General features: G+C 42.6%; 1 protein-coding gene across 2 annotated transcripts in view; it reads right to left on the bottom strand.

Annotated features, from left to right (window-relative positions):
- Nucleotides 1-25036, bottom strand: part of LOC145986659 (uncharacterized) — a 507557-nt gene that overhangs the window by 41624 nt on the left and 440897 nt on the right. For both annotated transcript variants that reach the window (XM_083120938.1, XM_083120939.1), the window contains exon 2: nt 9162-11577. In XM_083120938.1, the coding sequence (XP_082977064.1) occupies nt 9162-11249 (2088 nt within the window). In that variant the 5' untranslated portion in view covers nt 11250-11577. The remainder of the gene's footprint in view (nt 1-9161; nt 11578-25036) is intronic.

Here is a 25036-nt window from a genome sequence, read left to right as displayed (position 1 = left end):
CCTATGTTTACAGAACAGTGTGACAAAGCACGATCACACTTTTGTTGCAGAATTATCTTCAAACGGAGAATACTACACAGCGTTATTTATAGTACACGAACATGGCATATTGGTTTCATGTTGTCCCTGTCGTCAACTAGTATACTTTACGAGTAAAGAACATGTTAGAATGGAATATGCCACGCTACGTTCGGAGTTGACTGATGTTTCACAGCATGAAACAAAAGGAATCCACGACATTGACATGAAAAAACTGACGGCAACCCCTTCACGACGCATCCATGCGTGTCAACCAACACTCCCTTCGTCCGGAAGTGCGTAATGTAATTTGCGGACAGCCGTCCATTCTTCAAAAACAATCAAACTATAGACCGCATGGTTGCCGCTCTGCCGAGCACGTAATGTTACAAATCTTATTTTTTGTCATCTTTTTTATTTTTCTCTTCATGCTTGCTTGTCCATTCTGAAACGGCAAACTTTGGTCCTCACTCAGTGCTCTTCATGTCAGCTATTCTATTGTAGCTTCGAGTGCATGGAATGCATTACCTATGCATTCATAGGGTTAGCACTAAATGATGTTCCCGAATTGAAGGATATCCAGGTGGTACAGCTGGACAGATAAAATCAAAAACGTTTTTGTGAGTCTACCTTGCGGCCACATACAAAACTCTGCCTCGGGAAGCTATGGATCAAAGTAGCGCATAACGGTAGAGAAGAGGGGAAAAAGAGAGTGGGCGGAGCAAACGGAGAAAATGGCTTCCACCGCAGACAGGAGAGCTTTTATCACGTTCACAAATCTGTTAATGCCGACCTCCGTAGCGGAGTGGTTAGCACATCGCCCTATGACGCCAGGGGTTCCGGGTTCGAATCCCTGCCTGGGCATGGACGCTTAGGCGTGTCCATTCATCAATTTCATCATATCATCACTCATCCACATCTTCGCAAATTAGCCAAAAGTGGCACAAAAAGCTAAGTAAAATAAGCAAATCAAGAATTCTGTTATTCGTGTGCAACATTTCCGCACCAAGTTTCCTCAAGATCAACGCAGTTGGCGTGCCATTCCCAAGTGGTACTCCAAATGTAAGGGAACGGGAGCATCCAAGTAAAAGTCAACAGACTGACCGCAAGTAGAGGAGGAAACAGCGGAGCTACTCTGTGCAAGCTTCAACTTGAGCGGCTCTGGGGTTCAACCACCAAGCAAAATTCGCCCTCACCACAAACCGTGTTTGATATTCGAGTGCAGATCAGCCTATTTTATGCTCCGAGGTGCTAATTTTGGCTGAACCAGACTTTACAGTCAAATCAGAACCATCATGCAATGTGCCTCCACTGGGGATCTAACCCAAGAATATCAACCAATTGGCGGAGTGCCCTCTACTGCCCCCACGAAGTTTCGCCTATGCCAGGACCTCTTTATTTCAGAGCGACAGCGTTTCAGCTATGCCATGTGTCTTTCACATTTTTCAGACAGTCGGCATCCGAGGCGGAGTGATAAGCACAGCGCGCTACGACGCCAGGAACCCCGGGATCGAAGCCCAGCTTGGGCATGGGTGATCTTTGTGAGTGTCACTTCATCAATTTCACTCATCCTCATCTTCGCAATTAGCCAAAAGTAGCAGAAATGCGAAGTAAAATAATCCAAATAAATCATTTTTCAGAGAGAGAAGCAAGAAAGAAATAGGGAGAGGAAGAGAGGCACATGGAGATAGAATGAGAGAGACGGGAAAGATATATATGATGGATGAAAACTACGCGAAAGAGTGAATGTGAATATGGACAGTACAAACGTTATACAGGGTGGCTCAAAAGACACTTAACACCCTCGGTACAAGGCCACTGAAGCGTGCAACATGGAAATGGTGATGACCAATCGTTATCAGGCCAAGGGGAAACCACATTGACGCCACCCGCACGGTCGGCGGCCATCTTGATGTCCGCCATCTTGAATTCAACTTTAGAATTTTAAATGGGAAGGGGTGATATTATATATCAAATCAGGCTAGAATTTCACGAGAAATGCAATGGTGAAGGTTTTTTCGACGTATCTTTAACCAGTAAAAAGTTATGACTGAATTCTTGTACCAATTTGCTCCTTTTCGAGGTTAGAAAAATGACTTAAAATTGAGTTAGCGCATCGGTAATGCAACGAGATCAAAGCGACGTCTAGGGAGAGAAGTTCGCATGCCATTGCACAAGATTTTTATCGGATACATCCATGAAGAGCTGCGCGTTATGAATGGTTATCGCGAACAATTTACAGTGTGACGCTTCCATTGAATTAAAAGTCCTTCACAGTGACAAGGCTAATGTTTATGTTCATAAGGAAGTTCATAAACAGAATATTCGATGCTTTTTATCTGATAACCCATTTTCGACAGATCAAAGCTGAATGGTTAGTACTGGTAAGTTAATGGTGTGGCGTGCTGTGTGGAACACGATTGGTTAGTCAATATTCCATCAATGGAACCTTAAATGCTTAGGGCTACTTGGATTTGTTAAATAAACCGGTTTTTTCATCCTTGCTTATGGAAGAAGGTACTTTTACACAGTTTTTTTTCAATAGGGAGGAACACCAGAACACTATGGGGACGTTGTGAAGCAGTTTCTGTCCAAAGTTAGTTATCAGATGACAAGGGTCGCATATTCTGTTTATGAACTTCCTTATGAACATAAACATTAGACTTGTCACTGTGAAGGACTTTTAATTCAATGGAAGCGTCACACTGTAAATTGTTTGCGACAACCATTCATAATGCGCAGCTCTTCGTGGATTTATCCCATAAAAATCTTGTGCAATGGTATGCGAACTTCTCTCCCTAGACGTCACTTTCATCTCGATGCATTACCGATGCGCTAAACCAATTTTAAGGCATTTTTCTAACCTCGAAAATGAGCAAATTGGTACAATAATTCAGTCATAACTTTTTACTGGTTAAAGATACGTCGAAAAAACCTTCACCATTGAATTTCTCGTGAAATTCTAGCCTGATTTGATATATCATATCACCCCCTTCCCTTTAAAATTCTAAAGTTGAATTCAAGATGGCGGACATCTAGATGGCCACCGACCGTGCGGGTGGTGTCAATGTGGTTCCCCCTTGGCCTGATAACGATTGGTCATCACCATTTCCATTTGCGCGCTGCAGTGGCCTTGTACCGAGGGTGTTAAGTGACTTTTTTGAGTCACCCTGTACTATAATTGGCATAGAAACTAGTGTAGATTATGGTGAAGCTCTCGAAAAAGATACACGGTATAAACAACCGTTCCAGCGCTTATGGACCGTAGTGCGCGAGGAGCAGTCATTTTCTTATACGGTATTTCTGTTTCATTTGTGCCAGATTGATGGAATCATTGTCAATTTTGCCACCAGAGGTCAACAGAATCGGTTACGCAATGACGTAATAAGGAAGCCTCGGTGCGACCTCGCAGCCCTTAAGGCAAGCGCATTTTGGATTCTGACCCAGGGAGAGGAAGTTGTTTTCCTCAAGATAGACACTTTGTGAAGGTGTCAGAGGAACCACGATATGGAGGAGAAGGATAAGTACTTTCCGTAATGTTTTGAGTTCCGATCTTACACGCACTCACTCAATTCTATTTTGTTCATGATCTTTCTCTTCTATACTACGTGAAGAAGTGACTTGACAGTCAAAAGACAGATTTAGTTCATTATTAATTAGTTAAACGAATATGCATGAAACTGGCCTAAGTGAGAAGACAATGCTTTTCTTTCAGCGAGTTTATCGTCGAACAAACTTTATTTATGTATAGTCTAATTGTGCTTGCACATTATGTAAATAAACTCGCATAATCTGGAACAGTGTTATATTTGTACATTCTAATAGAATAGCTGCCCCATAGCAAATAAGTAGACCTTTAAGGCGGAAATCTTCTACTGCGCGCTTACTTCAAGGTTCGTATCATTGATGTGCCGTAGACTATAAGTTTACGTCTACATGCGTTGTCTCACGTAATCTACGCGTAGATTACATTGGGTTGTAGTTTACATAGACTACGTAGACAATCTAAAGTGCATTAAAATTAATTTTCAAGGCTTTCATGAAAGGAAAGTGACATTTTCAACTATATTGGTTCCTAACGAAATGAGAAGAATCCTATTTACAACAAAATTGCTCTTCTCTTCTATCATCAACTATGGAAGAAGATAAATAGTATGAAAAAAACAACAACAGATGGCAGTCGTGAGGCAAGAGTGGTCTTTTTCCCATAAAACACTAGAATATTTCCTATATTAGGTTTGTTTCTAGGTGAGAAATTGTTCGAATTTGGAAGAAATAATATGAAAAAGTTCTCTTCACACATCAGCAACTGATACACAGTATAATTTCCTTTTAATTCCACGGCGCCCTGTGTTAAGTTATCACCTTTCGTCATGTTGTTTACATAGATTACCTAATCTACGTGAATAAAATAGTCTACGTGTAGAATGTAGACTATCGTTGTTTACGCGTAGACGCACATCACTGGTTCGTATGCATTAAACAAAGTTTAACGTGCATACGTTTCACCACATAATCTTTCACAGCGAATAAAGGCCAACAATATTACCCCCAGAAAGATTTTGTTGGACGTCTCGTTTCGACACTACGAACTGTTGAAGAAACAGTAACTTTATCCTAAATATATGCAACCACACAGGCTCAGGATTGCCACTTATGGATCGACTTTGTAATTACTGTAAACAAAAATATAAGACTTATAATCGATTAGATATCCACTTGGTATATCTGAAAACATTATTTGGTAAATTATACCGAAGTGTCGAACGAGATCGAGGGTCTCTTGACACTAAATCTTGTCTCGATTTTACAAAGGTCTGTTGTCTCATTCTCGGTACCGAACATAATTCACGCCGTTGCAATTAGCCTATGAAGCATAATAGCGACGTAAAATAAAATAATTTTCAAAGGTTTCGGTATTCAGGTCGAGACAGAGACGAGACAAGACTGTGAAAAAGCTAATACAGTTCTGATGTCTAACTCAAAGTGACATACCGCGCCGCTATACTGTGGCAAGTGACCTGCAACGAAGCCGTCTGGCGCAAGATTCTGCCAATTCCAACAGTTCGCAACTACATTATTCACCCGATATCGACACGAGCGAACGAGGAAATTAATGGACACCTTTCCCTCCTGGCGAAACGGTTCCTGGGAAACGTTCCTGGTTCCTAACTCAAGTTCCTTACCGCCATGGCACGTAGGTCACAGCCTCGGACCCTTCCATTAAAATTCTCGTTAAAACCCTTTCGAGGTGATTAATGTAAGTGGCCAGCGATTCCGGGGGCGAGCCCCCTCCCAACCCCCCCTTCAGAAATACTGGAATTGGGAAAGAAGAGAGAAGAACAAAGACCCACAGGAAGACAATTAACGCAGAAGCAGGGAAGGCTTCCCTAAACGAAGAATGTTTTCTGGAACCAGAACTTGGCAAGGGTATTTGCCTCCCTCCCCCTGGAAAGGTGGGGGGAGGGCGAGGGCGGAAGTTGGATTCAGATGAGATTAGTTTTTCTACCGTTTCCGCGAGTCCAATAACGTCTCGACGCTGGAAGAAGCTGCATGGATATGAAACAGATATTCAGACGGTAATATTTTTGGATTCTATTTCTATCGTTCACAGTTCACACCCTTTCCACCTCTTTTTTGAGCGTATGAAATTAGAATTGTACATCACCTAGTTGAAACACACGATTTACTGCTTCTACTTACGTTGGGTCAAAACTATCCAAAAATATATAAATTGCCATTACCACCGCGATCCAATCACCTTCTTTTGTCAGGTTATGAATCTACCTGGATGTACCTTCCCAGGAGATAAGCTTGACTTCCGGTTCAGATTTAGAGAGATTACTCAAGAACGATACTTGGCTGGTAAAAGGCAAAAGGAGCTAGTGTGCAACGTTTTTTAAAAAAAGCGGAATAAACAGTTTGTTCCTGAATAATTACACCTAAATAGGGCTCATTGTAGTCCTTAGGTCTTGTTCTACCGAAATAGTAACACGGGTTATTAATTGTGACTTAGTAACAAAAGTAACGTTACATAATTCTAATGGATAATATTGAAGTTGACATCATCACGCAGTGAACTTAGGGAAGAAACAGCTGAATACGCAGATTCGTGGGTGTTAAGGAAAACGCATGAAAAGCTTTCTTACAGGGAAATAAAATTGCGATATTTTATAAGTTTTGTAGTGGTCTGTCGAAAACTGATTTGTTCACTGAATAATGAACATGACACAAGTAGTCCTGAAATCATCGGACGTTTCAAATGGAGCATTTACTTACGCAAATATGCTTTGGAGGTGGCTGCAAAGTCGAGGATTGCCAAAGTCTGGATATAAAGGAAAATTGAAAGGCAAGAACTTTTTGTGATTAATTCCTATTCCTCTTTCAATCATTGGAATGCACGAAGTAATTGTTTAAATTTGAAGAAGCAAATTCCAGAAATTAAAGTTATAAATTTCGGTAGAGTTGTGTTTGCAAGCTAATGCGGATATTAAAATGTTACGAAGGATGAACGTATGCATGTTTTCAACGCAGAATCTGACATGTTTACCGGAAATATGGCGGCGGGTGTGATTTCGCGCAATGAATTATGGGCGAAGTTGTTTGCATATATCATCCATTCCACATTCACGCAATTGACAATGTATGTATTGATCACAAAGTTAATATTTTAGTATAGAAAAAGATGTACACGAATTATGAAATCACTCACTGTATATTGTATTTCTCTTCTGCCTAGTCTACGGCCGTACCTCGTAGGGAATTCATATTTCCACAGTTACCCCTAAATGAGAAGTCGTTGTATACGAGAACAGAATTGATTAAATATACGTCTGCAGCACTTGAAAGGAAGGCCTTGCAAGGTGAAGAACTCCACAAAGGATGAATCGATAAACATTTTGTTTAAAACACTTTTTAACATCACGCTCTTATTTTTAAAAGATTGATCCAGAGCGTTGTGAAAATTTTATGAGATTCCGTCGGCTTCGCTCTCCGGTACATACGAGAAAGCAAGATTGAGCCTTCCCCGATTATATTTGGAAACTAGGAAATGGTCGTTGCAATGTCCCAGCCAATGAATAATTTCGTCACGTAAACAGGTAACGTAGGAGAAGGAGGGAAACAGTCCGCGTCATGTAAATATTGCATATTGACTGGAAGGCACGGACGAACAAGATAATGCATATGCTAATATATCCTTCGTTCACTGCTTCCATCAGCCATCAGCAGAGAAGCCCTTTTTAAATATTTATACAGATTATTACACCGCCTTCTTCTTCTTCGCTAACTCTGTTATTCGAAGGCCCTTGAGAAATCAACAAAGTTTTGGGGATTCTGGAACGGGGAAAAGAAATTTCTCTTCTCAGGAACCTGCCAAGCTATTCTAACTTCTTTCCTCGGGTTGGAAGTTATATTTCTCAACTTTCGTCTGAAGTTTGCCCACGGACTGTCATTACCTCCACAGACGGGAAAGTTTCCACGATAATCGAGCGACTTATTTATTTATAAGCAACTAGAAGTTTTAGAAGTATCATTGGAAAAGCCACCCAAGTTTCGTTTCGATTCGATTTCTTTCAGAAGCGTGGAAGGAGATTCGCTCCTTGGTAAATAATCATATAGCCTACGGAAAGCAGACCACCGACTTAAGAAGTGCCATGACCGCAGAATATGATTGAAGAGGAAGGTATATTTCCAAAAATAACTGCATCTTAGGAGTTGGTAATCCAACAATTCCTTGAGGTCGCTAAAACGTGGTTAATAATACGTAGATGCATGCACTGCCAATTGTATCCAATTACACTATTCTCAACACGGTAGGAAGGTATACGCAAGACATAAATGAGAAGTACACACTTGGCAATCGATTTATGCAAAGATTTGCATTATTAAGAGGGTTGTGAACTTGCATAGAGTAAAAAAAAAGTAAAGTGCTCCCCTGTGCTTTTGCACCACGCCATTAAGGCGTATAGGGGGTGTGGAGTTAGGGCCCCACACTTTCTTGATCACGGCCGAAGGTGGGGTAGATGTGATCAGCACCACGCCCCTGGCCGCCTTTATCCCTCAGTTTCCTCCAGGTACCCACTTTATACGACGCTGGGTGGACGCCGGAGCCGCTTGAATAGGTGGAAAAATTCCAGGTTCTCCTCCGCCGGGGATCGAACCCGGGTCTCTCACATGGTAGTCAGACGGCCTAACGGCTTGCACCGAGTACAATTGAAAATTAAGGCAGCTTGTAATAATCCCACGGATATTAAACTAAGTGCTGGGTATTGTGAAAAATTAATATTTTTTTAGGACTATGGCGGGTCCTGTACTATTTACTGAGCACTATGGAAAATTAACATGTTTGTGACGAACACAACGGATACCGAGTATTAATTAAAGAAGATTACAACTCTACATTAATTTATGAATTTTGTACTACTGCCACATACCCATTGCAATGTTCTAACGGAATGTCCACTAATAATGCATTCAAAGATCACAAGAGTCTACAGACCAGTAAACGCGAGAACTGTAGTAGAAAGATTTGTATTTTAGTATTTATTTTGACATTAAGAATATCGCATGCCATTTTAATTGGACAATGCCCCTTATCTAGTATTTATAATTATACTTATTCGACCACTACGATTTGAGAGAGCACCTCCTCTCTCGTCTTCAGATGAACAAATATCGTTTTGCCGGTGGTGGGCATCGAACCTACGATAGACCTGTAATTTTAGTACAAATCCGGTACACTAACCAACTACACCAACACGCCCTCAAGCAGTCTGTACTATTTTTTTTTTTTTTATTATTTTTTTTTATTCAAAAGCTATTGTTCTTTCCTGAGAGTTCTGTCGTAGGTTCTATCACCTCCATCGGCGAAAATAAATTGATTCGCCTGAAGACCAGAGAAGAGACGCGCTATGGGAACATAGTGCTAGAATAAGTATAGTTAAGAGCTGTAGACAATGGATAATATCCAATTAACACTCTATGGTAATGTATAACCATTGTCACTCACATTCAGAGAACAATTAATTTCGCGCGAAATTATTTGTTCTAGGGCGTTAACTCAACGCAGTTAACAGACTCATTCTCATTTCATTCAAGACATTCAATCCAGTATCAAGGATCTAGGTTAGGCCAATACTTACTTTGGCATATCCCTCGTTTGCTGGAACACACAGAGCGGCCACAGACAGAGCGGTCCTCCCATCGGCGTCCTCGTGGTTCAGCTCGGCGCCGTAGTCCAGAAGGTGCTCGACGATCTCCGAGTGACCCATGTATGCGGCCGCAATGAGCGCCGTCCTGCCCTCGTCGTCGGTCCGATTGACGTCGGCCCCGTTCCTCAGAAGACTGAGGACGATGTCTTCGTGACCGCCCCACGCGGCCGCCCTCAGCGCCGTCCTCTGATCGGTGTCCGCACAGTCCACTTTGGCACCTCGGGTGAGCAGGGCCTCCACGACTCCCGTGTGACCGCCCCACGCCGCCGACCGCAGCGCCGTCCACCCGTCGTTGTCCGCATGGTCGGGTTCGCCACCGGCTTCCAAGAGGGCCTCGACGATCTCCGTGAACCCGTGCCTCGCGGCGAGGTTGAGCGCGGTCTGCCCGTTCTTGTCGGTCGCCTCGAGGTCGACCCCGCGAGAAACCAAAAGCTGCACAAGCTTCACGTTGCCCTCGTAGGCCAGCGTGTGCAGCAGAGTCCGTCCGTTGGCATCGACGCGGTTCAGATCACCGTCCTCCCCGATGAGATCGGCCAAAGGATTGTCGCTCTCCGTTGGACTCACTTCCTCCGACACCTGACTCGACTCCTCGCCGTCTTCAGTCTGCAGCTGCGCCCCGGCCTCCAACAGCAACTTCAGCACTTTCGGTTCCTTCGGCAAACCAAACTGAAGACACTCTTCCACTGGCGCGCCACTCGATATCAGCCAAACTACAAGATGATGGTGCTCCAGAGGCGGTTGGGTGTTGAGCTTCGTCAGGTGCAACGCGTAACCTTGCACTTCGTCCGGCGTCAGTTCCTTCGCTTTCAGAGTATTGCTCATTGCTAGCATCCCGTGCCCGACCGCCGCCTGACACAGATACTTCTGGGTGCAGTGCTTAACGTCCAACATCCACTCTGCGAAACTATGATGAAACAACAACAGCGTCTCGTCACGACTCACCACCAATACCCGTCGCAGGAGATGAATTCGTTTCTGAAACTCCTCCCGGCTCATCACCGTGTTCGATGTCCACACGCAGTGGTACAGCTGGTCCTCCGTCAGAGGTCTTCGCGCTGCTAGAATGGCGTTTAGAATTGGTTGCACTTTGCTGAACTGCTTCCTGTTGAAAAGTCTTTGGCAGAGCCACAAGTATAAACCGTTCAATGTCCCTGGGATCTCCCGCACTTCTCGCAGTATTATGAAACTTTCGGCCACCCCGTCCAGGACCTTCTCCAGATACAGAAAGCACCCGTTGCTCTTTATATGCAGCTGGTTGAGCATTTCGGCAGTCTCTCGGCTTATGTGCTGACGCAGGGAATCTTCCTGATCCAACCTCGCAAGGATGTACTGCTGCACGTCGCGAACCACTTGCGACTTTCGGAGATCGTCCAGTCCAATTTTACGGAAACCCGTGAACATGCGAGACACTGTCTTGGACTGCTTCCTGGCGGTGCACACGAGCAGAAGCCACTGCGGAAAGAGATGATGGTGGTTCGCCAGGAGCTCTGCTATAGTTCTACTCCCGCTAGTTCTATCGGACACCGCCTGCAGCATATACGATTCGTCCACGGAATCAACTAGGACGAAGCAGCACTGCTTTGGAGGGTCCAGCTCGAGGAGAGGGAACAGTACTGCCTTCTTGAGAGCTTCGTCTGGATCCTTTTCGCACTCCTCTGGTTTCAGGGCCGCCTGCACCTCCGGATCTTTCAACTTCTCGGCGTAGCCTGATATCAGAGGCGACCGGACAAGCTGCTGGACAAGGTGACGCACGAACTCCGATAGAGACAGCGTACTGTTATCATGTGCCTGGCAAAAGTGATAGGCCAGGAGTCTCTTGTTCAGATATCTCTGCCGACCATGGTTCGCGGTTGGCCAGACGATCTCGCAGCACAGGGCGGTCTTGCCACTCCCAGGTCCTCCAACGATCAGAGCTCCGCATGTTTTGGACACCGGTCTCTGCTCTAGGCAGTGAGCCAACTTCAAAAAGGCCCAATCGCGACAAAAGAAGCGCTTTCCTTGCAGCAATGAAACAGCCATTTTGCACGGTTGCCGAACCAAATATGAACAAAAAAAAGTGGGGGGAGAAAATAACACTTGTGGGAACTTGAAGGGCGGATTATCTGGTCGTTATCCTGACCACCGCCCTCTTTTTAGGGTCATCTCCGAGTATCCTCAACAAGGTGGTGTGAAGGCACAGGTGCAGGGGAAAGGAAATCCTGAGTGGAGAACAACGTCTATTGCGTCCGCGTCGTCGGAGTCCATGGTGAGCGAAGGTGGAGGCGACGCACAATGACAGCAACTTATCCAGAAGGCAGGATCATTGGGTTGATCTACGCGCTCGGGGTAGCAGCCTCGTAGATTTAATCTGGAAAGAGAAAAAAATACGCATCCATGAGCACATGTTTCTCAATGCTATATTTCTCAATAACCATATCGATATTTATCAATGACAAAAGCAAGATTTATCAATGACCAAACAATACAATGACCATAAAATGTTATATAGATGTTCTGAAACTGATAGAAGTAAATCATCTACACAGTTCAAGGTTCTTTCAACTGAACCATAGTATATGGACTATGGAGAGGTTAAGTTCCAAGAATTCTTGGCCTGTAGCCATCCAGCATATGGGTTTTGTATTCTGCTTATATTATGCCCTCATTTGGTTCTTGTGCCGCTTGAACACGTCTCCTGTATCGGCTCGAAGCACACTGCTTGCCGGCGAAGTCTAATGTACGCAACTCAAGAGCATAGCGCATTTGATAGCTTCCCAAGCTAAGGTTTCGTCAAATTTCTCTTCAGTAAACACACAGCGGAACGCTGCATGCAATAGAGCTTACTCTATTCAACAACATGTTCTCGGGAATATAAATCCATACCATCGGAACGTGGCACCTTTTCGTCTGCTTTCATACGGGCGGATGTGTCGTGTTGAAGATATATTTTTATTCGCTTCAGTGTACTTTGCTATACCGCGTTTGTTACAACCTGTCTCAGTTCCCGCGCTAGCTGATGGCTGGCTTTTCTCGGTGCTGGGGAAAGTCAAAGCCAGGCAGCCAATTAAAATACGCAACGTGGCAACAGCGTCTACGTAAGCGGCTCTCTTGTGGTTTCCATTCGCTCCTCGCTTCCAGCAGACGATTTTTTCCTGGTTTCTCATTGGCACCGAAACTGTCGAGCGATCCCTAGCGCGGGAAATGGGACAGGTTCTAACAAACGCGGTATAAGGTGATACCACGTAAACCGATGAGTGTTGATAGGTGTTACGGGTGTTGTTTTAACGCCGCAACGTAAGTATACTTTAGAACAAAGATTTCTTATGTACAATTCTTATGTGAAAACAAACTCGTGCAGGAGTGTGAGGAACTGCAGCATTACAAGGAAAACATTTGCAACATCTTCCAACATCTTCGATGACAAACGTATGGGATTACTTTCTTTGTAACTGTGAAATATTCTAATTAAAATAAATAATGCGGTTTTTTTGAGGCGTTACGCACATCAGATTTTGACGCCAAGCAGCGTGCTTCCGGCTGCTACATGGGCCAGTTCGAACGGCACAATAACCAAATGTTTTCAGGTTAAGCACGGCAACGACGACGGACTATTGCAGAATGTACAGTCATCCGCAATGAAAGCGAGACACATTCTGAAACACTTGTTTTCCTGCATGGTACGAGTGTTGCCTAACTCTACGGTGACTTCAACCAGCAAGTTCATCCATGCAGGCAAGCAGATATTTCAAGATATAATTTTTCATGCAGGTGACTGTACGCTGAAACTCATGAAGTGGAAGAGTGAAGAAATATAGCATATCTGGTGATATCTTCCAAATGGGTTCCAAAATTCACTTGCTTGAGAAGATCTCCAGCGTGGTAGATGCATCCCGGCCAGCAGCAGTTCCTCTTTAAAAAAGCGGACAGCTGCGCCGGAGCTAACGACCTCCTGCAGAGTGACGATTCTAACTAACGACCAAGATGCCCCCTCCCCCTTCCCCGGTCCCCCCGCAACACTTCTTTGTGGTGCGGGAGTCCTCTTATCAAACCAGCTCTCTCAGGAGAGTTACAATGCGTCCTTCCACAACAGTGAACGCTCCTTTGGGGACCCTACTTCTCCTCTTTGCAGTTACACTATAAGGTTTTCCTTTTGAGAGAGTCTGTGCCTTTAGTTCGTTACCACAAGGCTTTAAAATACTGAACATGATTACATAGGAGTTCACAGCTAATGTCACAATATATACACAATCCGTGTCGTTTCTGGATATTACTACAAGACGAATGCACACAAAAACATGGAAATACGCAAGACAGGATTTGTTATTTAAGTCCACTTTGTGCACAGAAAGGTTAATCGGGACTGGACCTACAATTTTTGTGGGATCCGAACCACATGTGGCTCGCAGAGAATCGAATCCATCCTGGACCCTTTGAGTACAAGGAGACGACGCTACCACTGCCCCATGCAAAATTAGGTGGCCGGACACACTAAGTATCATTGAATATTATGGGTTTGTGAATCAAAAGAGATCTGATCTAACCGATGTCTGTGCTTTCTGCTCATAAAATGGAGTCAATTTTCCGAACTATGTCACCGACTTAATTTGGACAAATAGGCTGAAAGGAAACAATAGAAATTAGAACCACCGGACTTTCGTTACCAAGCACAACCTATGGATCATACCATGTTTAAACAAACCTTGAAATTAACCTGCAGACACTACATATGCGCACGAAGCGGCGACATGTTAAAAAAAACCGCAGAGGAGGAGGGGGCGGGTAGAAGATAATTACCACAGGGAAATACTACACAAAACGCTTTTCAGTAGCTGTTCACGAATACATATTCTCCAACATCCTCTCACTAAAACCATTCAATATAAAAACCAACTTCGAGACTTTCTTAACGCCAAAGCAGACATTTGAAACACAAGTTTGTGTGTACCGAAAGGATCCTGAAAAGAGATTTTCAAGACATCTCCCTTTCGACATTTGAACTTCCATTCCCAGATGTCAACAAGAAAACTTTTTGAAAGATTCCTCTGAGCCAATGCTGCAGCACAAGAGAGAGAGAGCGCAACTCCTGCTTAATCATTAATCCGAGTTCCAAGCTCAAAAGACCGTGCGAAACTGATTTAACATTTCATGTAAACAGCCCTGCTCATTTCTACGGCAACTCTCAAGCGACTTACAACCGCACTTCAAAGATGGTCTTTTTTTTCACTTGGCAAAATCTTGCTATTTTCCCCGAGAGCGGAAAAGACAGCCTTTTGGCAGAACTCGCTGCGGCACTGCTAGCTTCTTAATCCCGGATTCAAGACGTCTGTTGACACAGGCCTAAGTTTCGGAGTCGATTGTCGAGGATGTAACAACAAGAAGCTCTTCTCTGGGGTGATGAAAGGGAACCTAATTACACACGCTGATACCAGCAATTATCATCGTTCTCGTGACAAAGCGCTCATGAAGCTGAATCGGACTTGTAAACCTTCAGATGGCGAATTCTGTATTTGCTTAATCCTGTGGTAGATGCATAGACGGCAGTCTAATGACACATTCATTGATACGGCTGCAGTAGCGAGAGTTCATCTATGAACAATGATACTGCTGTTCGTATTTCTGGCGGATGTACGGCATGACTACCTAAAAGATATGTCAAACGAAAGGACAAGCTATTATGTATGAGGGGTTCAGAGAACAAGGGGTGTAGCTCCCCTTTTCGTGGAAACTGAGTTGCATGTATAACTTTGAATTGTGAAGTATCAACATTTCAGTGCAGAAGTAAATATCTCCTAAGTTTCAAATTCTTGCTCACAGAGGCACCAACAGCAAAACATAATACTAAGTTAATAAGTTATGAAAAACTAAAGATGCTGACCAAGGTAGAAATTTATTTTATTATAAAACATAAACTAAACTTAACGTTTCAATCTTCTAGCAAGGTCTTCTTCAGACTCTGCACCAAGTACAAATGTAACAAAGAGAGGAGGTTTGGAATAAGGAGAATGGGGAAGACCACAGAAAAGATATGCAAAGTGCTTAAGAAAGCGGGCATTAAAACTGACAGGAAGGGAGGGAGAAGCATCTTAAGAATAGCGAAGAATGCAATCAAGAAAAAGGAAAACAGAAAAGAGGAAGGGATTATCTACGAAGTGAAATGTAAAGGATGTCAGAGTGTGTACATAGGAGAAACGAAAAAGAGGCTGAAAGACAGGTTGAAACAACATAGGGATGATGTACGACTTGAGAGAGAGAGAGACATGCGATATTTAAACACACGAGAGAAACAGGACATGGCATAGAGTGGGATGAGGCTAAGCAGATAGAAAGGGAGAAGAGAATGCTAGTGAGAAAATGAAAAGAGGCCAAGGAAATAGAGAAGAAAGGTGAAGAAGACACAATGAACTGGAATGAGGGACTGAAGATAAAAAAAGAATGGAAGAAGTGTTAGAAAGAGTGGAAATGACGAGAGAAAGAGGAGAGAAGAAGGAAGAAGAATGAAGGAAAAAGAGCGTGAGATTAAGAGTCAAACCACATTCCAGATTAAAGAAAATGTTTAGCCTTTCAGGTGAAAGTACAGTTGACAAGGGAAAGCCACCTGCTAGAATGTTCCAGAACAACTTTCTAATAGTCTGGAGGGGAGTTATTTTTGTGTATACATATATCGTCCCGTTTTGTACCTTGTTACATTTGTACTTGGTGCAGAGTCTGAAGAAGACCTTGCTAGAAGGTTGAAACGTTACGTTTAGTTTATACTTTATAATAAAATAAATTTCTGCCTTGGTCAGCATATTTAGTTTTCATATCATGGAAACAAGGCTTAATGGTGTTATAATACTAAGTTATCTAAATGTGCCTTTCTCTCAAAACTATCTTGAATGGAATTACGTCACTTCTGCTCTGAACCCCTCATATATGTATACACAATTCGATTTGGATAACTCCCGTGTGGAGTGAAAGTAAGACTGCTGATTGATAAAAGGCTCAGAATATGCTTCTTTCAAACTTTGGGGCCTGGAACGATTTGGTTTAGTTTATTTCGCTTTTCTGCCACTTTTGGCTAATCGCGAAGATGAGGGAGTGAAATTGGTGAAGGGACACTCACAAAGAACGCTCATGCCCAGGCTGGGATTCGAAACAGGGACCCCTAACGTCGTGACGAGCTGTGATAAACACTCCGCCACGGGGGGCCTGAACTTCTAAGTAATTACATATTCTTTACCCCCCCCCCCCCCCCGAAATGACACATGCTGGCAAAATACAGTGTAGGAACGGTATATACGTATGAATTCAAGTTACATACTTTGAGGCAGAATACAAATTTTTGCATAAAATGTGGCATTTTGGCCATTTTCCTAGTTGCCTAGTAAGGGCACGGGAGGAACATTCAAGATATAATTTTTCCAAATTCGGCGCTTTTATCAGATTGTTCTTGCATATTGCGAACATTAAAATGAATCTCCCTCGGGTATACACCACGTCATGAAATTATATGACAAGTATGAAGTTATCAATGTTATTTATTTAGGATATTACAATTTCCATTATTTCCAAGTAACTTTTTATAATTAAAGACTTACAAATTAATTTAGTATGTATAATTATTCTTTTTTGGTCACGAACCTAAAAAAAAGCACAAAAATGAAGGAAATAATAAGAAAACTACACATCTCAATATAGGTACTTATTCTTTACAATATATTTCGCATGTTTTGGCTATCAAGAAAATCCGGATCTTACTTATAATAGAAATGGTTTTCATGTAAATCTAGAAAGCTTCAAGATGATCTATTTTAATTATTGTGAAACATAAACTCGACTCCAATCATTCAGATTTCCAATAATAAAAATACATACTGTAAGACATAGAAAGAACTAGAGTTACAGCCCAAGATTTTTGTTTCGGTGCATTCATTTCAATAGCAAGTTCGTTTCCATCTGTATATTAGGTTCTTCGCTGATGCCAGACAGTATTCTTAGGCCCTGTATCATCTCTTCTCTCGTATCATGTCTGCCGGGAATAGTGCTAACCTTGTATCCTTGATCTTACCGATGGCGTTGCAAATAATTTTCAGTGCCTCAGCACCACACACACGACCGTAATCGCTTTACTTTAATAGTGCATTAACAGAGAGGGTCTCTACAGAAATTGAGTGCTGTAACACGATTATGGGTTTCAACTTCCTCATTAAACTCTGAACTTTGGAGTCAGGTGCATCAGGCGGTGGCAAACGACTAACTTGGGATAACGCTTCAAGACGTCCCTGTGTGCTTGTACCTTGGAAGAGGAAGCTCTTCCTCTACAGCCCAGAAGAGATGTACAGTTTTGATACAACCGAGAAGTGTCAATGATTACACCGTGTACCAAAAACCATATCTATTCCAATGAAGATGTTGCCATTTAATTCTTTTGTACGCCATTTCACGAACATCATCTTGCCCGGAAGATGGGACATATAGGGATCATCATGGAGAACAAAGGGACATTTTCGCATGGAGATTCATCAAATCCAATACACTAGTATTTCAGTTTAGTTCTCCCTCTGAGGAAGACCCTGATATAGGGTGGAAACGTAACGTGTAAAGTGCTTTTTAATTTTCAATAAAACTGCCTTGATCAGTAACTGTAGTGTATTTAATATGGTCACAGGGATTAATCGTGTTACCATCAGATCCAAGGTAATTCAAATGACTTAATGGGAGTCATTTAATCAAGCAGATTTGTCAGTGGGCGATTCGAGGCACCTCTGAATGGAGTTTGTTTTGTCATGCCTGGAAGTCATGTGGAGTTGCTATGGACTGCAGTGTCGTGTACTAAAATTATGGACACATCAGCTCATAGGCTATTTGTACCAGTCACGGAATAAGGGGATAATCCCCTTACGTAACACAAAATGGAAGATAGAACCTTAATTCAAGAAAAATAAATACGTCTCTTAAAAACTTCATAAAGAAACGAATAAAACTGTCGTACACTACTAACAACAGCCAAAGCTATATCGTCTCAGAGGATACAATCTCCATACCATAGTCAAGAGGTGAGTCTGCATAGGGACACAAGGGCAAACACACAACACGATCCCACACAGGGTTATCCAAGGTAGCCACTCTAGGAGCATGATAAAATTCAAGTATAATTCCCGGTTTTCAAGCTGAAATTCCCAAAACTTCAAGGGTACAAGAAGATGTTTTCTCTATTTCAATCTTACGTATTATCTCCTCTCACCACTCACACACATACATACACAAATATACAGAGCATTCCCTGACATTCCCTACGAGACTCGGCGGCAAGCGGCCCGGCATCAGCGCTTGTCTTTCCCGGTGAACGTGTCCGCGACAGTCGCACGCTCAGTCTGTTCTTTTCGCTCTCCCTGCCTTCGCTCTCTTTCCCATTCTGTTGACGTTGCAGATTGACGACAGTATAATCCTCCCTCGGAAGTTGTGTTGTGTCGTGTCCGTGTGTTGAAGATTGTGGCTTAATAAGGCACCACAAAAGTTTACATTACAACAAAGGATTTATCTTGTCGAGTGTTACTTCGGAAAGAGGAATTGTGCAGAAGTGCGATGACGTTTTGCAACGAAATTTCCTGGTGTGCCCGTTCCACATAGGACCACTATATTAAACCTCGTAAAAAGTTTTAGAGTCACAGAGTCAGTTCTGAATAAAAGTGGGACAAAATGGGTAAATAAAGTATACAAAGACACTCCGCACACCATCCGTGAGTTAAAAGAGAGTATTGTACGAGAAATCGGGAGAATTACAGTAAACGAACTTGCACGTGTAAATGCCAATTTCCTTGGGAGATGCCAGGAATGTGTTGCAGCAGAGGGACATCATTTTCAACACCTTCTGTAGTCAAGGTTAGTACACAATATGAAAACTGTAATTTTAATAGCCGACTCTAGCGACTGTCGCGTACCCGTACACCGGGAAAGACGAGCACTGATGCCGGGCCACTTGCCGCCGAGTATCATAGCGAATGTCAGGGAATGCTCTGTATTAACAATATAAAGGGCCCGTGTGATTTCAATGTTTCCAAAAATTCTAAAGCAATTCAATTAAACGGTATATATATTTAAAATATTTAATTTAAGTCGCGAAGTTTACATTTGCTATTTCACATACTCAAACTCGAAATATATCTACAAACACGAAGTCACAAAGGATACACTAAATTGTATTAGAATTTCAAGCTGAAATTTACATAATCAACTTCAAGATGTCTTATCTTGCAATTATCTTCAGTTTGTCGGATAGATGGCTCTGCAATGGACGCTAACAAAGTAAACGGATTGAGAGAATTTTATTTTCAACGCAGCTTTCTTTTCTTTCCTCTATAAAAGCAAAAGCTAAACTGTGAAAAACTTGCCTCATAGAATTTATAAATATGTAAATTGAATGGGATTTGGATTAATAAAAGTTGCAATTTCTCACGTCTACGGAGAAAAATTTACGCATAATTCATGCATAATTCCCGGTTAGTAGCCACCCTGTTATTCTGTTCGAGGGTCACCCCCCTTACACTCCATGTGAACGTCTTTGTTATTCAATTGTGGACATGTGAATTCTGCTATTTCTATCCAATTACACATTTTTAAAAACAATTTTGGTCTTCCTTCATTGGACTAAAACGTCACTATTATCGTGCCTTCTGTCAGCCTATGTGCAAGTTTTTAGTGCCGAAACCCGGGCACAGTGCAGGCAATAGCTTGTAATATTGTGAATAATAAAAACACTCTACTTATCATCGAGAAAACACTACAGAAAGCCTACTCAGTTTCGCAGGTCTTCAATAGAGGCATTTGTTTCAGGGTACAGTGACTCGCAAAGACAAGTGTAGACAAATTGTCCATTGCTAGTCTCGTTCTTTGGGTTCTCTAGGAAAATAAATTGCACTTGTGCTGGAGAACATGGTGCTGGGCAATCTGCCTACTTTTATATTAACCATTGACTGTGCAACAATCGCCATATGAAAATTCTGTTGTGTAAATCACTGAACGGGTTGTTCGTATAACCCTGTTTTCGATGCCTGGGTTGGCAACCCTGATTTTGGTCCACCCACTGGAAACTCCATCCCTGGGTCGTTCGTTTACCAAATGGTTATTGCATACACAGTTGCTACACAGCATGGGGAACGCTCATTAAAACTGGGTCTATTTACCAGCTCGGGACAGCGGTGGAACTTCAGATTGGGTTGTTTAAAACTGGCGTCTCTTTTGTTTGTTCTCGGCCCTGCGCTGAAACCTCACGAGCACCTCCTAAACAGGAGGGACGTGCTTGGGAAAATATTTCGGGACGGGTTCTTCCACTGGGCCGTTATGGTAGAGTCTGTGTTGGAACACGAGACTTTGGCACCGTCTTCTCGTCTCGAATTGCAGATAACCTGTACAGGGTGTCACCGCACACTCTTTCGCAGCGTGGAGAGATCATCAAGACAAACAACTTTTCTTGATAACGTTTTATTTGTTAGACGCATCGTTTAGACGCTACGAGTCCTAAAAAAACAGACACATATGCAACCACGCAACACAGATTCACAGTTACCACTAACAGTGTCTGGAATTACTATAAAAAAATGTGAGGTTTCTGTAAATAATCAGGTAGATATCCGCGGGGCAGTAGTGGGTAGCAAAAATGGAGGGGGGAAGACAGTTTTATTTTCTCTATAGTAAGGTGCAAAAAGTGGGAAGGCAACTGCTCCCTCATGCCCCTTCCTCCTAATCGCCGCCACTGCCACGGGATGATTCTGAAAATGCTACAGAGCAAATTTACTTTAGGTAAGATTTCAATATAATACCAAAAGTCTAGAAAAAAAACAACAAGAATCTCGGATAGCAAGTCTCGATTTTTACAGAGGTATGCCCATGGGCGTCCGGAAGGGGAGGCAAGGGGGCGTGGCCCCCCTGGAAAACGGAAGTGAACTAAAAATTACATATTTCACACATATAATTTAATTTCAGCCACAATAATGTGTGTTAATTATTGCATGAACATGATAAATTCAAATTTAAGCAATGTTTTTTGAGGGATGAACATTATTATTGGGGAAAATATGCCATGTTGGCCCCCCCCTGGGAAAAAATAACTTCCTTGCCCCTCCCTGGAAAAAATCCTACGGACGTCCATGGGTGTGCCTCGTTATCGTCACCATTTTCGAAAGGCCGGCTCGGTCCCAGCTTTGTCAATTAAATATTGCGATACAAAAGAAGAAAAAGTAGGTTAATTGTTCAGGCTCTCCCACTGTAATATGCTTTTACTATTATTGCAAAGCTACTTTGAGGGAGGCGGGGATCAAGTCATCAGTTGTCACTCTCTCAACATGCCCTTGCAAAACACAAGCATTGTCATAATGCAGTATAAGGATTCATAGACGTGGTGGCTGCGGAAATTTAGGTTCTAACAACGAACCAATCCACGTGTAATAAGACTTCACAATAGGAACTTTTCGCAACGTTTTATCTTCCGTCCCGTACTAATTACGACCCCTCGTTACGCAAAGCATAATTACTAACTGCCCTAGACCAAATAACAAGGTGTCATTATTGTAACTGCAACTAACAACATTATTAGACAATAGCCCATTACAAATGTTTCACAGAGTACACAAAATTAACACGTATTCCTTGTTCGTTACCCTTGCCTCACAAATAGCATGACCGTTAATGAAAAAGGGGCAGCCTGTTAATATATTCCTTATTGCTTGGTAGAGTCAGGTTATTTCCGCGCAACCCCCAGTTGAATGCGCAGGTCTGACCAGTGAACAGGGCAAGGAAGAGGCGGGGCTGAAATTACGTCAGCGACTCGCCCGCTTTCCCGCTGACTGTAGATTTGGAGTACCATAACTCACTCTCGACCTTCCAAACACAACAGAGCAAGGGATTTTATGAAAATAATCGGTCTCTAACCAAACATTGTTTAAATGGGCGACAAACAAATGACTGATCACCACATTTGCTTAGAGACAACAAATAATTTGGTTATACTTAGTAAAGCCTACAGGTTCGAATCCGGCTCTGGTCGGAATTTATTCGGCCTACGTATAGGGCCGGTGGCAACCCACCATCGTGAGGAAATTGGGAAGCTCCGAGTGAGTGAGCGTAACCCGGTCAAGAAGACCTACAATAACCGCTGGGGGTTCGTCGGGCTGATCACCCGTCACTCCATTACTGGTCTGAGACCTCCACGCTATAAACAGGTGACGGAGGGAGGGAGGGAGACCAGCAGTAGTCGGTAGGTAAGCCAAGGCCCTACAAAGGGCTGTAGCGCTGTGGGTTTAGTTTAGTTTTAGTAAAGCCTACAATTTTTTTTTTTTTTTTGGGAGGGGGGCTTATGTTTACCAAAACCCTAAACCAAACGAGTTTTGTTAATTTAAAAAATCAGTTTTCTGGGAAAATGCTTGAAACTGTATTTACTCTTAGTGTTTGGTTAGGCAACAACACATACGCACAGAGAAAGACACAAAAAGATAGGAAAGGCACAGAAAGAAAGAAAGAGGGGAAATGTGAAAGAAACATTTAACAAAGAGTAAGAAAATAGTGAAAGTATGAGGTCAAGATAGAGGGAGAGAAACATAAATAGGAAGAAAAACGACGAAATAAACAGGCAGGAAGAGAAAGAAACAGAGAGACGGGAAAGAAAGGAGAGAGAGGAGAATGTTACCCATTCGTAGACATGTTCCTATTAGGTTTTTTTAAGGTCAAATTTCTTGCATCCTCTTACGTCATTACCAATCACAAATTTTCTAGATACAATGGACACAGAGTGCCTATTTGCCGCACAAAATATCGGTTTGGATGATAATTTTCAGGTAAAAGAATTTCTGGGAAACGAACACAGAAGCTCTGGTTGAGAGGCCGGGCTTCGAAAATCACCCTCCCCACATAACGTGATATATGACGTACCACTGCGCGAACATCGATTATCGATGGGCTCTTTACAATTTGCATGAGTGGGTTGGGTAGGTGAGGTGGCGCGCGGTGTAACTATTAAGCTCGCCCAGCTACATTAAACGCCTGACGGCCTTCCTTTGTTTACGACACGGCGAGGAAATCGAGGCTACGAAATTTGAGAGGAAACGGTCGATCCATGCAGGAAATTTTTGCCTCGATCCTCATTCAACCAACAAAACGCACTTTATGTGGTCAGGAGCAAACTTCCAATAGTCGTGATGTTGATAATTTGCTATACAAATCGATACTAGAAAGATATTGTGATCATCGACACTTATCCTGGGTATATAACCAGGCTGATTAGTATAATCCGTATTCAGACGAGAAAAGGGTGGGATCTTCAGTGCCTAGACGAGAACAAGGAACATCTTCAGTACTTGGACGAGAACAAGGAACATCTTCAGTACTTGGAGAGATTGATTGATTTAGTTTATTTTACTTCGCGTTTTGTGCCTCTTGGCTAATTTGCGAAGATGAGGATGAGTGATGAAATGATGAATGGACATTCGCAAACAACCAAGCCCGAGCGGAATTCGAACTCGGGACCCTTGGTGTCGCAGCGCGATGTGCTAACCATTCGGCCACAGGTTGGACGAGAACGAGATAGCACCTGGACGAGAACAAGGCATATCATCATCAGTATATGGACGAGAACAAGGAACATCTTCAGTGAACGAGAAGAAGAAGCATCTTCATTACATGGAAAGAACAAGGTAGCATCTTCTGTACCTAGGCGAGAACGAGGCAGCATCTTTAGTATATACACGAAAACGAGGCAGCATCTTCGGTACTTAGAAGAGAACGAAGAAGCAGCATCGGTACCTACAAGAGAACGAGGCATCATCTTCGGTGCCTAGACGAGAATGTTGTATAGCATATTTAGTACCAAGACAGGAACAAAACAGTATCTTTAGTATTCAAACGACAATGAGACATTTTCAATACCGTGGCGAGGAGAGATCATCTTCGGTTCCTAGATGAGATGGAGACAGCATCTTCACCACTTAGACGAGAGGCGGACAGCATTTTATAGTATCGAGACGAGAACAAGACAACTTTAGTATGTAGTCGAAAACGGGGCAACAACTTCAGTTCCTAGGCAGAAACGACAAACATCTTCATTACTTAAATGAATGAATTATCTTCAGTACCAACAAGTGACCGGGGCAGTATTTTGGTCTATGTTCAGTACCAAACAAGTGAACGGGGCAGTATTTTGGTCAAGGAGGCCCACACACAACATACTACCGCGAAAGGACTGAAATAGAGGAGAACAGATACTACCGAGACAGGGTACCACCGGGAGGAGAAGGTATCTTCTGTACTGAGACGATACCGAGGATCTTCTTCAGCTCAGAGACGAAACCGAGAACTACAATTTCGTCGATCCTAGCCACAAAATTTTACAAGTAGAAGCAACGCCAACGACAATCCATAATACCAATTAAATTACTCGTAATTGTGAGTTCTTTCTCTTCAAGCTTATGCTTAGTATTATGCCTACACAATTACGAAAATGTGAGGATGTGGGAATTTTCAAGAGTATAATTATTAGAATTCCCTACGACGGATAAACTGATTTAATTAATATGATTTTTTATCACAGCGCCATTGCGTCGAAATGGACAGATATTCAAAGAAAATAAAAAGGTTATTGGAAGCTGGGAACAACGCCATCTGTGTTCCATAATTTCTAATATCCAGGAGATTTGAAAAGAGAATGGGGCAAGCATCCTCAACTCAAGACATTTTATAATTAAACTTAATTAAAAGCGAAAGGAATCCCTCACAGAGACCAAGCATTTCTGGATGTACAAACATTACATACATGGATAGTTTCACATTCTCAGCTACCATGAAGTAACAAAGCACATTTC

Source organism: Lepisma saccharinum, chromosome 4 (genome assembly GCF_977018435.1).
Source record: "Lepisma saccharinum chromosome 4, izLepSacc3.1, whole genome shotgun sequence".
Lineage (NCBI taxonomy): Eukaryota > Metazoa > Arthropoda > Insecta > Zygentoma > Lepismatidae > Lepisma > Lepisma saccharinum.
This window is presented reverse-complemented; position numbering and strand designations above follow the sequence as displayed.